The following is a 12,318-nucleotide window of genomic DNA, read 5'->3' as shown; positions in this document are numbered from 1 at the left end:
TAAAGACACAAATAAGTTACAATATAGCTATTTTATCTAAATTTTATTCATACATGCATGAAATTATTTGCAGATTGCATGGTACAAAGATGGCAAGCGCATCAAACATGGAGAGAGATACCAAATGGACTTTCTACAAGATGGCAGAGCCAGTCTGCGCATACCCGTTGTTCTTCCAGAAGATGAAGGCATCTATACTGCATTTGCCAGCAATATTAAAGGAAATGCGATTTGCTCAGGGAAATTGTATGTGGAGCCTGCTGCACCACTTGGTGCTCCGACTTACATACCCACACCAGAGCCAGTGAGCAGAATCAGGTAAGAGTCATAATAAATTGGCTCGATTAATATTTAAATTGTTTAAAACTTCAAATATCCCAGTAGCATATTGCTACTGTGTGGAGGAAAAAAAAAATTGAAGGCTGAGATAGCACAGAAACTTGCTATTTGCGGTATCCATGATTGCCAAGAGTTTTTATTTCTTGCCCCTATGTAAGATGAGCACAGCATTTTCATTAGTATAGCATACTATTCATTTTGCCCGTGCTGTAGTTGATGTAACAAAAGCTCTTGTATATTTAACACCTGATTTTGTATACATTATCCCTAATTTGCACAACAACCCTGCAATATAAGGATTATTGTTACTATTTTGGAAGTGGGAACACTGAGTTTCTGCGATCCTATGAAAATTGCCTTAGTTCACCCACCCTGTGGGTGGTGGTGCCAGCACTTGAAGTCTGATCCAAGCCAGTCTGGGTGCAGTGTGTAGAGAGGGTTTTGGATTTCTTCAAGTATAATTTCTATTTTTTTCCTCTTCTTGAATAAAGAAGTACATTTTTCTTTTTCCATAAATTTATTCATTGGTTTATTTAACCAACCAGCATTTATTGAAGTGTTTTGGTAATTAAATCAAAAAGGTTTGGTGACTAATTAAATCCAGATGGTGAGGGACAGATACCATTAAGGATTGTTCCCAGATTTTGAGGCTGGGTACCTGGCTGTGTTGAATGGCTATTGACTGAGATTGAAGACACATGAAAAATGTAGTTTTGGGGGCAATAAGAATGTATTACATTTTGGATCTCAGTGAGTTTGAGGTGCCTTCTAATATATACAGGAAGTAATTTCTAAAATAACATTAGAGAACAAGACACAAAGAGGTTTGCTTCTTTTGCTGAGTTTTCTCTGTGCCTCCTGAAACATATTCTGTTGTGCCTTGGTTTTTCAGATCTGTCTCTCCACGTTCAGTGAGCAGATCTCCTATACGCATATCTCCTGCACGGATGTCCCCTGCAAGGATGTCTCCTGCACGGATGTCCCCTGCAAGAATGTCCCCCGGACGTAGGCTGGAGGAAACAGATGAGTCACAACTTGAGAGACTGTATAAGCCAGTCTTCGTGTTAAAACCTGCTTCTTTCAAATGTTTAGAAGGACAAACTGCCAGATTTGACTTGAAGGTTGTGGGTAGACCTATGCCAGAGACCTTCTGGTTTCATGATGGTAAATATGATGTTTTTGCTCACAGATCATTAAACACAAAAAGAAGCTTAGATGTGTGTCCAACAATTTAAAAAAACTATTCTAACGTCTTTTCTCTTTTACTTATTTTTTTGATAGGCCAGCAAATTGTCAATGACTACACCCATAAAGTAGTCATTAAAGAAGATGGCACCCAATCACTGATTATTGTCCCTGCAGCACCCAGTGATTCTGGGGAATGGACTGTGGTTGCCCAAAACAGGGCAGGCAGATCTTCAATTTCAGTAATGTTAACTGTGGAAGGTATTGGCTGTTAAAATAAAAAGAAGTTACCTTATCACTTGGATTATAAACAGGCATTTCAGTCCTATTCACTCTAAATCATGTCCTTTCTCTTTCAGCTGTGGAACATCAGGTAAAACCAGTGTTTGTGGAAAAACTGAAAAATGTCAATGTAAAGGAAGGTTCTCGACTTGAAATGAAAGTCAGAGCTACGGGTAATCCCAACCCTGACATTGTATGGTTGAAAAACAGTGACATCATTGTACCTCATAAATATCCAAAAATCAGGTAGGTTTGCTTTAGAATAATAAAACTAAGCTCTTTCTACAAATCTAATAACCAAGGAAGCAACAACTACTTCTATATTGATTTTTTTCCCGCTTTTTATAGAATTGAAGGAACCAAGGGAGAAGCGGCCCTTAAAATCGATTCTACTGTCAGCCAAGATTCTGCCTGGTATACTGCCACTGCTATTAATAAAGCTGGCCGAGACACTACAAGATGCAAAGTCAATGTTGAAGTTGAGTTTGCAGAGCCCGAACCGGAAAGAAGATTAATCATCCCAAGAGGAACATACAGAGCAAAGGAGATTGCAGCCCCTGAACTGGAGCCCCTCCATTTGCGATATGGTCAAGAACAATGGGAAGAGGGTGACCTCTATGACAAAGAGAAACAACAGAAGCCATTTTTCAAGAAAAAACTCACTTCCTTAAGACTCAAGCGCTTCGGGCCTGCCCACTTTGAATGCAGGCTAACACCAATTGGTGACCCAACGATGGTGGTAGAATGGCTTCATGATGGAAAGCCACTTGAAGCAGCCAATAGGCTTCGTATGATCAATGAATTTGGGTATTGCAGCCTTGATTACGGAGTTGCATATAATAGGGACAGTGGTGTCATTACTTGCAGAGCCACTAACAAATATGGAACAGATCACACATCTGCTACCCTTATTGTTAAAGATGAGAAAAGTCTTGTGGAAGAATCTCAATTGCCTGAGGGGAGGAAAGGCTTACAGAGAATTGAAGAATTAGAGAGGATGGCTCATGAAGGTGCACTTACAGGTGTAACAACAGATCAGAAAGAGAAGCAAAAGCCGGATATCGTCTTGTTCCCAGAGCCAGTAAGAGTACTTGAAGGGGAGACCGCTAGATTCCGTTGCCGAGTGACAGGTTACCCTCAGCCCAAAGTCAACTGGTACCTCAATGGACAGCTCATCCGCAAAAGCAAAAGGTTCAGAGTTCGCTATGATGGCATTCATTATCTGGACATCGTGGACTGCAAATCATATGATACAGGTGAAGTCAAGGTCACTGCAGAAAATCCTGAAGGTGTGATAGAGCATAAAGTGAAACTTGAGATCCAACAGAGGGAAGATTTCAGGTCTGTCCTTAGGCGAGCTCCTGAACCAAAGCCTGAGTTTCACGTACATGAACCTGGAAAACTTCAGTTTGAAGTACAAAAGGTAGATAGACCTGTTGACACCACAGAAACCAAGGAAGTTGTGAGGTTGAAGAGGGCTGAAAGAATTACCCATGAAAAAGTGTCTGAAGAGTCAGAAGAGCTGCGCAGTAAGTTCAAGCGCAGAACAGAGGAGGGATATTACGAAGCCATTACTGCTGTAGAGCTTAAGTCTCGAAAGAAGGATGAATCCTATGAAGAACTCCTGAGGAAGACAAAAGAGGAACTTCTCCACTGGACCAAAGAGTTAACCGAAGAGGAGAAGAAAGCCCTTGCCGAGGAAGGCAAAATCACTATTCCAACTTTTAAACCTGATAAAATTGAACTAAGTCCTAGTATGGAGGCTCCTAAAATCTTTGAAAGAATCCAAAGCCAAACAGTGGGGCAAGGATCTGATGCTCACTTCCGGGTCAGAGTTGTGGGAAAACCAGATCCTGAATGCGAATGGTACAAAAATGGTGTCAAAATCGAGCGCTCTGACCGAATCTACTGGTACTGGCCTGAAGACAATGTTTGTGAACTGGTCATAAGAGATGTGACTGCTGAGGACTCTGCCAGCATCATGGTCAAAGCCATCAACATAGCTGGGGAAACCTCAAGCCACGCATTCTTACTCGTCCAAGGTAATTTGAGTTTTTTTCATTTGATGGATCGGTCTCTGTTTTTCCATGAATATCCTGGAGTGTATTTCTTTGTATTTTCTTTTCCCATTATTGAAATTGTGAATTTAGTTTAATATGATGTGTTTTTTTCATTTTTCTTGTAGCCAAGCAATTGATCACTTTCACACAGGAATTACAAGATGTTGTTGCTAAGGAAAAAGACACCATGGCAACCTTTGAATGTGAAACTTCAGAGCCATTTGTTAAAGTGAAATGGTATAAAGATGGTGTGGAGATTCATAAGGGAAATAAATATAGGATGCACTCTGACAGGAAAGTTCACTTCCTCTCTGTGTTGACAATCGACCCCTCTGACGCTGAAGACTACAGCTGTGTACTTGTGGAAGATGAAAATGTAAAAACAACGGCTAAACTGATTGTCGAAGGTAGTAAATAATGATTTCATTGTTTACTTAAGTTTTAAAGTCCCCCTGAGTATGTGATAAAATTAGCTATGTGACTTTCCTTTCATAAAAGAATTATTTGGGGATTGGATCTGAGCTCTATAGCAAGAATCATGAATTTATACTACTAGTTAAGAATACCAACAGCTGGGGTTTTAAAAAGCAAGGTTATTTTGATGTCTTGTTTTCAAAATTTTTTATAGAAATATCGTTCTGTGCTTTAAAGAAATCATTTAAAACTTAAAATCACTTTTTATTGAAAATTCATTTCTCATTCCATCAGTAGGTAGATGTTAAAAATATATTCCTGATAGTATGCAGGAGACAAGGAATTTTCTCTATAACTCTCCAGAGAAATTAACTTCTCCTATCTTACGCCTCAGGTGCAGTTGTTGAATTTGTGAAAGAACTTGAGGACATAGAAGTTCCAGAATCCTTTTCGGGAGAGTTAGAGTGCATTATATCCCCAGAAAATATAGAAGGCAAATGGTATCACAATGGCGTGGAGCTTAAATCCAATGGCAAATACACAATTACATCTCGCCGTGGACGTCAGAACCTCACGGTCAAGGATGTAACCAAAGAGGACCAGGGAGAATACAGCTTTGTTGCCGATGGGAAAAAGACAACCTGTAAACTAAAGATGAAACGTAAGTCTTCCCATTCCTGTTGGCCTGCAGTGAGCATCATTATGGTTTATTGATAAGAATGATCATAACGTTCTTTTTCCTTCCCATATTTCACAGCCCGCCCCATTGCTATTCTACAAGGTCTTAGTGATCAAAAAGTCTGCGAGGGTGACATCGTTCAGCTTGAAGTTAAAGTCTCCTTAGAGAATGTAGAAGGCGTCTGGATGAAAGATGGCCAAGAAGTGCAGTCCAGTGACAGGGTTTTCATTGTGATAGACAAACAGTCACACATGCTGCTCATTGAAGACATGACCAAGGAGGATGCTGGAAATTACTCCTTCACCCTTCCAGCCCTGGGACTGTCGACCAGTGGGCGCGTCTCTGTCTATAGTGAGTGCAACTTCCATAGTTTTACATGTACACTGTTGAGTGAGGTAGGAAACTTTAATGAGCAGACATTTAAAACAAAATTCATATTAATCAACCTTTTATTTGTGTGTATGTGTGGTTTTGCAGGTGTGGATGTGATAACACCTCTAAAGGATGTTAACGTGATTGAGGGTACCAAGGCTGTGCTCGAATGTAAAGTTTCAGTCCCTGATGTGACTTCTGTTAAATGGTACTTAAATGATGAACAAATCAAGCCTGATGATCGAGTACACGCCATTGTCAAGGGCACTAAGCAGCGACTAGTGATTAACCGCACCCATGCTTCAGATGAAGGGCCTTACAAGCTGATGGTTGGCCGAGTTGAAACCAGCTGTGATCTCTCTGTAGAAAGTAAGAATTCTCGCATTTTACTAATCATTATTTTAAGCATCCTTCTTTCCAAGTGTAATAGTAACCAAGTGATTATTTTATTTTTTCCCCAGAAATTAAAATTATCAGAGGTCTTCGTGACCTTACCTGTACAGAAACCCAAAATGTGGTCTTTGAGGTTGAGCTGTCCCACTCAGGAATTGATGTCTTGTGGAATTTTAAGGGCAAGGAAATCAAACCCAATGCTAAATATAAAATTGAAGCTCATGGGAAAATATATAAGTTGACGGTTTTAAATATGATGAAAGATGATGAAGGAGAATACACATTTTATGCTGGAGAAAATATGACATCTGGAAAACTTACCGTGGCAGGTTGGTGCATTGATCATTTAACCTAAGTTCTTAGGTGGGCCAGTTGTGTTAATTTAAGAAATTGTTGCCCATTTTCTTCCAACAGCTTCCCACTTCTATGCCTCTGTTTTATGCTGCTCTTGAAGCCGTTAGTACTCTCAACACTGTCCCCACCAGCCTAAATTCCAAATGTCCTACCAGTCAGACCTGGAAAGCTATCTTCTCTGTGAAGCCTTCCTTAATGCCCCCATTTGTATGGGACCGTGCTGTTCCAACCTCGGGCTCACTTTATATGTGTCTTTCTCATGGCTCTTATCATATACTTTTTATATTCCCCATTTCTTCTTCCTGCTCCAGGGTATAAGCTCCCCAAATCTGGAATTGCTTCTTTCTCTTCTTTGGATGCTCCAGTATTTTCACATGAAAGATGATCAATAAATGTTTGTTGAACTGAGCTTTATTTAAACTTTCCTCCTCTAAAGATGTATTTCTTTTTTTATCACTCTTGTTTCTTTAATTTTTGTTTCTTTTGTTCCATTCATACTTTTTTATGAAGCCAATGAATATTTAAAAAATATAACTCAATTATCTGTCTGTCTCTTTCTTATGACATGAAGTAGACCATTCTCAGTTAGCAGAAATCCCTAGCTTTAAAATGAAGAATCAAAAGTGTAAACCAGTGATCAAGAAAAAACTAAAAGTTAACATTAATTTGTTTGGCTTATTACAATTTAAGTACTGGGGAGCTGGGATATGACGTTGAAATTAAATTGTGCTGCCCATGACATCTGGTATATAAGCAAGTCGTATGGGACTGATGTGTCTTATTTGGTTTGAACTTTTCATGGTTTATACCTTTTTACATTATAAGATTTCCTCAGAGACGTAACCATGAAAAGACTTCTGAAAACAAAATTTCAGATCCTGCGCTTTGATATGTTTCATATAAATTACATGTTTTTAAATGTATGAAAACAAGAAAAAACTATAAGCACCTGTGTGATTTTGCCCAACATTTTTTAAGTATCTACCATGGACCAGACACTGCTAGAAACTCAGGGCACAGAAATGAATAAGGCATGATATTTTTTCTTTAAGAATTCACAATTTGGAGAGGGTCAGCTACAGTCACAATCTGGAGAGAATCAGAACTGATTTAGAAGCCATCCACATGGTATGCTGCACATTACGGTTCTTAGAAGTCTGTACTGACTTGATAGTTGCTTCTCCTTTGCAAAACCTTCCTGACTCCAGTATTTTCCCTGGTTATCAGTTATGCATACTGTACTTAGAATGAGGGGTTTCTGTGATGCCTTCTCCACATGGATAAAAATAATTTTATTAGACATTTCATGGTGTTCAAAATCATGTTTTTAAACTTGATATTTTATATTTAATTGTGCAAAGATTTCTTTAGTGTACAAATATTTTTAAAGGACTCACACTTGTTCTCCTCTTATTCCACAGGGGGCGCCATCTCCAAGCCTCTCACAGATCAGACCGTAGCCGAGTCCCAGGAAGCTGTCTTTGAATGCGAAGTTGCCAACCCAGATTCCGAGGGCGAATGGCTAAGGGATGGCAAACACCTGCCTCTGAGTAAAATCATCAGAAGTGAGTCTGATGGCCACAAAAGGAGACTTATCATCGCTGCCAGCAAATTGGATGACATTGGAGAATACACCTACAAGGTGGCCACCTCCAAAACATCTGCCAAACTCAAAGTTGAAGGTCAGTGATATAACAACAGATTTATCCACTTCAATCATATTGCATTCTTGACAGTTATTATTTTAAAAGTCAAATGGGATACCATTTTGGATGCCATAAATCTATATTTCATAAAATCATTACAAACTCTCTAAATTTTCTTTCTGAGCCATATACTGCAAGGTACAAAATTGCTCCTAAGATGTGTTTATGTGAAGAAGCCATGTCTTAGGTTCCAGCTCTGTGGAACAGCTAAATTAACGCTCTCATTCTCAATTCCTCTTTCACTCTTCTGCAGTCAATCTATTAAGCTACTGGTATACAGCTACACAAACTTCATCCTATTCCACTATAGGAAAATCATTGTACAATGTACATTTCAAGCTAGATCTCAGGTTTCCCTAAATAATCTCAAGGTGTCTTTTAAACAGAGGTGCTGCATAACTGCATAATTTTTGATAACCATTCTTTTGCAAGATGACCAGGTAATAATCTTATCCAGGACTTCTTTTACTTGCTGATATCATCTTTATTTTCTAAACCAATCATAAATTTGTCTTCAGCTGTCAAAATTAAGAAGACTCTGAAGAATCTCACAGTAACGGAGACGCAGGATGCTGTTTTCACTGTCACACTTACACATCCAAATGTAAAAGGTGTCCAGTGGATCAGAAATGGGGTTGTGCTGGAATCCAATGACAAGTACGATGTCTCAGTCAAAGGAACAACTTACTCTCTGAGAATTAAAAACTGTGCTGTTTCGGATGAATCTGTTTATGGCTTCAAGCTCGGAAGGCTAGGAGCCAGTGCCAGACTGCACGTTGAGAGTAAGTTGACTTAGAAACGCTTTACAAGTAGCCAATTCATGGTTACTATTAAGTTAACCATATCACTGAATTGCTTCAACTTTCCCCCTTAGCTGTCAAGATCATTAAAAAGCCAAGGGATGTGACCGCCTTGGAAAATGCCACCGTTGCCTTTGAAGTTAGTGTTTCCCATGACACAGTTCCAGTAAAATGGTTCCATAAGAATGTGGAGATTAAGCCGAGTGACAAACACAGACTGGTCTCGGAAAGGAAGGTCCACAAGCTGATGCTGCAGCATATTTCCCCGTCAGATGCTGGGGAGTATACAGCTGTGGTGGGGCAATTGGAATGCAAAGCTAAGCTGTTTGTGGAGAGTAAGTATCAGGCAGCCCCTACGGCAGTTCCCTAGTTGATCACTATGTATTCGTTTGGTTGTTTGATTCATCTATTTTTTAAATAAAATATATTAACTGAAGTATTCTCTGATTTTCCCAAGCATTACATATTACAAAAACCATGAAAAACATCGAGGTGCCTGAGACCAAAACTGCCTCCTTTGAGTGTGAGGTGTCCCACTTCAACGTCCCTTCCATGTGGCTGAAGAATGGGGTGGAGATTGAGATGAGTGAAAAGTTCAAGATAGTCGTGCAGGGAAAACTCCACCAGCTGCTCATCATGAACACCAGCACAGAGGACGCAGCAGAATACACGTTTGTCTGCGGCAACGACCAAGTCAGCGCCACCTTGAAAGTGACCCGTAAGTAAAAAAAACCCAAAACATTATATAGACTATCTAGTAGACTCATTGTTAGTCCATATCCTACCCATTTCCATCCTGACCATTTAGTCCACTGAAAAATCCTTGATTGAAACATCTATTGTGTGTTCATACGGGGTTAGACACTAGCATTCTCTGCCTGGATAAAATTTTCTGAATAGAAGCTTTGAAAGTCTACCTATAAAGAGGCTCCAGTGTCTATAGCTTGCTCTTTCAGCTCCTCTGTCACTTGACATTGTCCTGTAGAGGAGTTCCTAGAAGGTATCGTGGCTCATATCTCTGAATTGTAATCACCTTAACAGACATACTAAAAACATTCCAAGTTTTCATTCTGCACCTGTTATGACCCACATCACATTGGCATAAAATCTCCTTGATGTCTTCCCTTCCCCTTTGGCAGCAATCATGATTACATCCATGCTGAAGGACATCAATGCTGAAGAAAAAGACACAATTACCTTTGAGGTGACAGTGAACTATGAAGGCATCTCTTACAAATGGTTAAAGAACGGTGTGGAAATCAAATCCACTGACAGGTGCCAGATGAGAACCAAAAAGCTCACACACTCATTGAACATCAGGAATGTTCACTTTGGAGATGCTGCTGAGTACACCTTTGTGGCTGGAAAAGCTACGTCGACAGCCACACTTTATGTGGAAGGTATGGCTTCATAAATGTTATATCCCTAAAAGTAATGTCAAACACACCATACAAAGTGCTCATCAGTGCATCCGTTAATGAATCGATAATAAAATGTGGTGAATCCATGCAATGGAATATTATTCAGCAATAAAAAGGGAACACTGATACAGGCTACAACACTGATGAACCTTGAACACTTTATGCTAAGTGAAAGAAACCAGTCACAAAGGATCATATATTGTGTGATTCCACTTATAGAAAATGTTCAGAACACACACATCTAGGGAGACATAGATTGGTACCTAGGTATGAGGGGAGACAATGAGAAGGGTCTGACGGATGATGGCTAAGGGGTTCATGGTTTATTTCTGGGGTAACGAGAATGTTCTAAATTGATTGTGGTGATAGTTGCAGAACTCTGAATATACTGAAAGCCACTGAACTGTATACTTTAAATGGGTGAATTGTATAGTATGTGAATTATATCTTAGTAAAACTGTTAAAAAAGGTTAATTTTTTTACATGCTGTTTTCCAGCTCGTCATATAGAGTTTAGGAAACACATTAAGGACATTAAGGTTCTCGAGAAGAAGAGAGCCATGTTTGAATGTGAAGTCTCTGAACCTGACATCACTGTGCAGTGGATGAAGGACGGTCAAGAACTGCAGATTGTGGACAGGTCGGTTGTTTTGTCTTGCTACATTCCAGTAATTGCCAGTTTCCTTTGAGTCATCATACATTAAACTTCAATTTCCATTTCATCCATAGAATAAAGATACAAAAGGAGAAATATGTCCACCGCCTTCTGATCCCATCCACCCGGATGTCCGATGCTGGGCAGTACACAGTGGTGGCAGGAGGCAACATGTCCACCGCTAACCTCTTTGTCGAGGGCAGAGATGTTCGCATCCGAAGTATTAAAAAGGAGGTTCAGGTATTGTCTACATGCTGAATTTTTGGAGTAATCATCAATAGTCCATAAGCTAGAGTTATATATTTTAATTTTTGACTTTTAAATTTTCTAACCACAGTCTTCTAAAGAATTAAGTCAGCTGATCTTTACTGGCTTAGATTCTTATGCTGACATCAATTTAGTCACAGTTTCCCCTCACTTAGGGAGTGTGTCCTTAACAGCTGTCCAAATACGTCAATTGAAGCAGCTGTAGAAACTTCACTGTCTAATAAATGGCTACTTGCCAAGGAGCACCAACCGAAAAAGAACTGAAATTTAAATTGTGGTGTTCACACATCAACCAGAATTAAGGGAATTTAGAACAAAGTGGCATTTTCTCAGAAGCCTTCCATTATGGAGAGGCAGGTATGTAGAGGCTTGGCTGGGAACACTTCCTCTGAGGTCCAAGAGGAAGACCCATTTGAGCAAAGCTGGATTCCTAGCAAGGACGCTGAGCAAATCTCTTTGCTCTCTACTACGAGTGCAGAGCCTGTCCTCAGGGCTGCCAATCTTCCCACATGATATAATGGAGTAACGTGTTAAGAGAAAGATCATTTGGGTTCAGCTTCATCGTATTGCTCATCCAAGGAGAACCAGGCATTACAGTCCTTAGGCCATAGTGGAAGAGCCTTCAGTGAGCCCTCAGACAACCTGCATTTGCCTTCCATCTTTGATTATCCAATTCTGAACGTTGGTTTCCTCATTTTTAAAATAGTTCCTACCTGGCCCATAAGGTTATCGTTCCTATCACATGAAATCAAATTGAATAGTAACCTAAAAGAGTTTCATAAATAATAAAAAGCCCGCACATGTAAAGTGTCATTATTTCTGTTATTATTAATTAAGCAAACATTTAAGGATGAAATGATTGCCTCTTTAGGGCAGCCTCTCCCCTCAGTGGAGGTGCAAGTAGAATTCTCCACAAAAGAAGTTTGTACACCATTTGTCCAAGGATGGGCAGGGAAAATTAGAATGTTCTGTAACCAGTCAACTAATTATATAATAATGTATAGGTTTTTCATGTTCTCCAAATGAGCACCCTTAGAAACAGGTTAACTGAGAAGAAACCCAGGCTTCAATTTTCTTTTTTATGTTGCTCCATCTAAAGGTTATTGAGAAACAACGTGCTGTCGTTGAGTTTGAGGTCAATGAAGATGATGTTGATGCCCACTGGTATAAAGATGGAATTGAAATCAATTTCCAAATCCAAGAACGACATCAATATGTGGTGGAGAGAAGAATCCACCGAATGTTCATCTCTGAGACCAGGCACAGTGATGCCGGTGAATACACCTTTGTGGCAGGAAGGAACAGGAGTTCTGTTACTCTTTATGTCAATGGTAAGTAGAGATTTTAATGTATTCTGTGGGTCCATCTGGAATAATTCTCTCCTTTGAGTTA

General features: G+C 39.6%; 1 protein-coding gene across 2 annotated transcripts in view; it reads left to right on the top strand.

The window, feature by feature from the left end:
- The window catches only part of TTN (titin), a 269,108-nt gene that overhangs the window by 27,587 nt on the left and 229,203 nt on the right, over positions 1 to 12,318 (top strand). For both annotated transcript variants that reach the window (XM_070580292.1, XM_070580293.1), the window contains exons 24-41: positions 74 to 318; positions 1,232 to 1,503; positions 1,621 to 1,785; positions 1,884 to 2,052; positions 2,155 to 3,848; positions 3,992 to 4,273; positions 4,675 to 4,941; positions 5,038 to 5,310; positions 5,437 to 5,700; positions 5,793 to 6,053; positions 7,500 to 7,760; positions 8,303 to 8,566; positions 8,659 to 8,919; positions 9,042 to 9,302; positions 9,724 to 9,984; positions 10,503 to 10,644; positions 10,734 to 10,899; positions 12,026 to 12,257. In XM_070580292.1, coding sequence (XP_070436393.1) covers positions 74 to 318; positions 1,232 to 1,503; positions 1,621 to 1,785; positions 1,884 to 2,052; positions 2,155 to 3,848; positions 3,992 to 4,273; positions 4,675 to 4,941; positions 5,038 to 5,310; positions 5,437 to 5,700; positions 5,793 to 6,053; positions 7,500 to 7,760; positions 8,303 to 8,566; positions 8,659 to 8,919; positions 9,042 to 9,302; positions 9,724 to 9,984; positions 10,503 to 10,644; positions 10,734 to 10,899; positions 12,026 to 12,257 — 5,740 coding nt within the window. The remainder of the gene's footprint in view (positions 1 to 73; positions 319 to 1,231; positions 1,504 to 1,620; positions 1,786 to 1,883; positions 2,053 to 2,154; positions 3,849 to 3,991; positions 4,274 to 4,674; positions 4,942 to 5,037; positions 5,311 to 5,436; positions 5,701 to 5,792; positions 6,054 to 7,499; positions 7,761 to 8,302; positions 8,567 to 8,658; positions 8,920 to 9,041; positions 9,303 to 9,723; positions 9,985 to 10,502; positions 10,645 to 10,733; positions 10,900 to 12,025; positions 12,258 to 12,318) is intronic.

The sequence above is a fragment of the Equus przewalskii genome, chromosome 17 (assembly GCF_037783145.1).
Source record: "Equus przewalskii isolate Varuska chromosome 17, EquPr2, whole genome shotgun sequence".
Lineage (NCBI taxonomy): Eukaryota > Metazoa > Chordata > Mammalia > Perissodactyla > Equidae > Equus > Equus przewalskii.
Note: the sequence above shows the minus strand (reverse complement) of the source record. Positions and strands in the feature narration are given on the sequence as shown.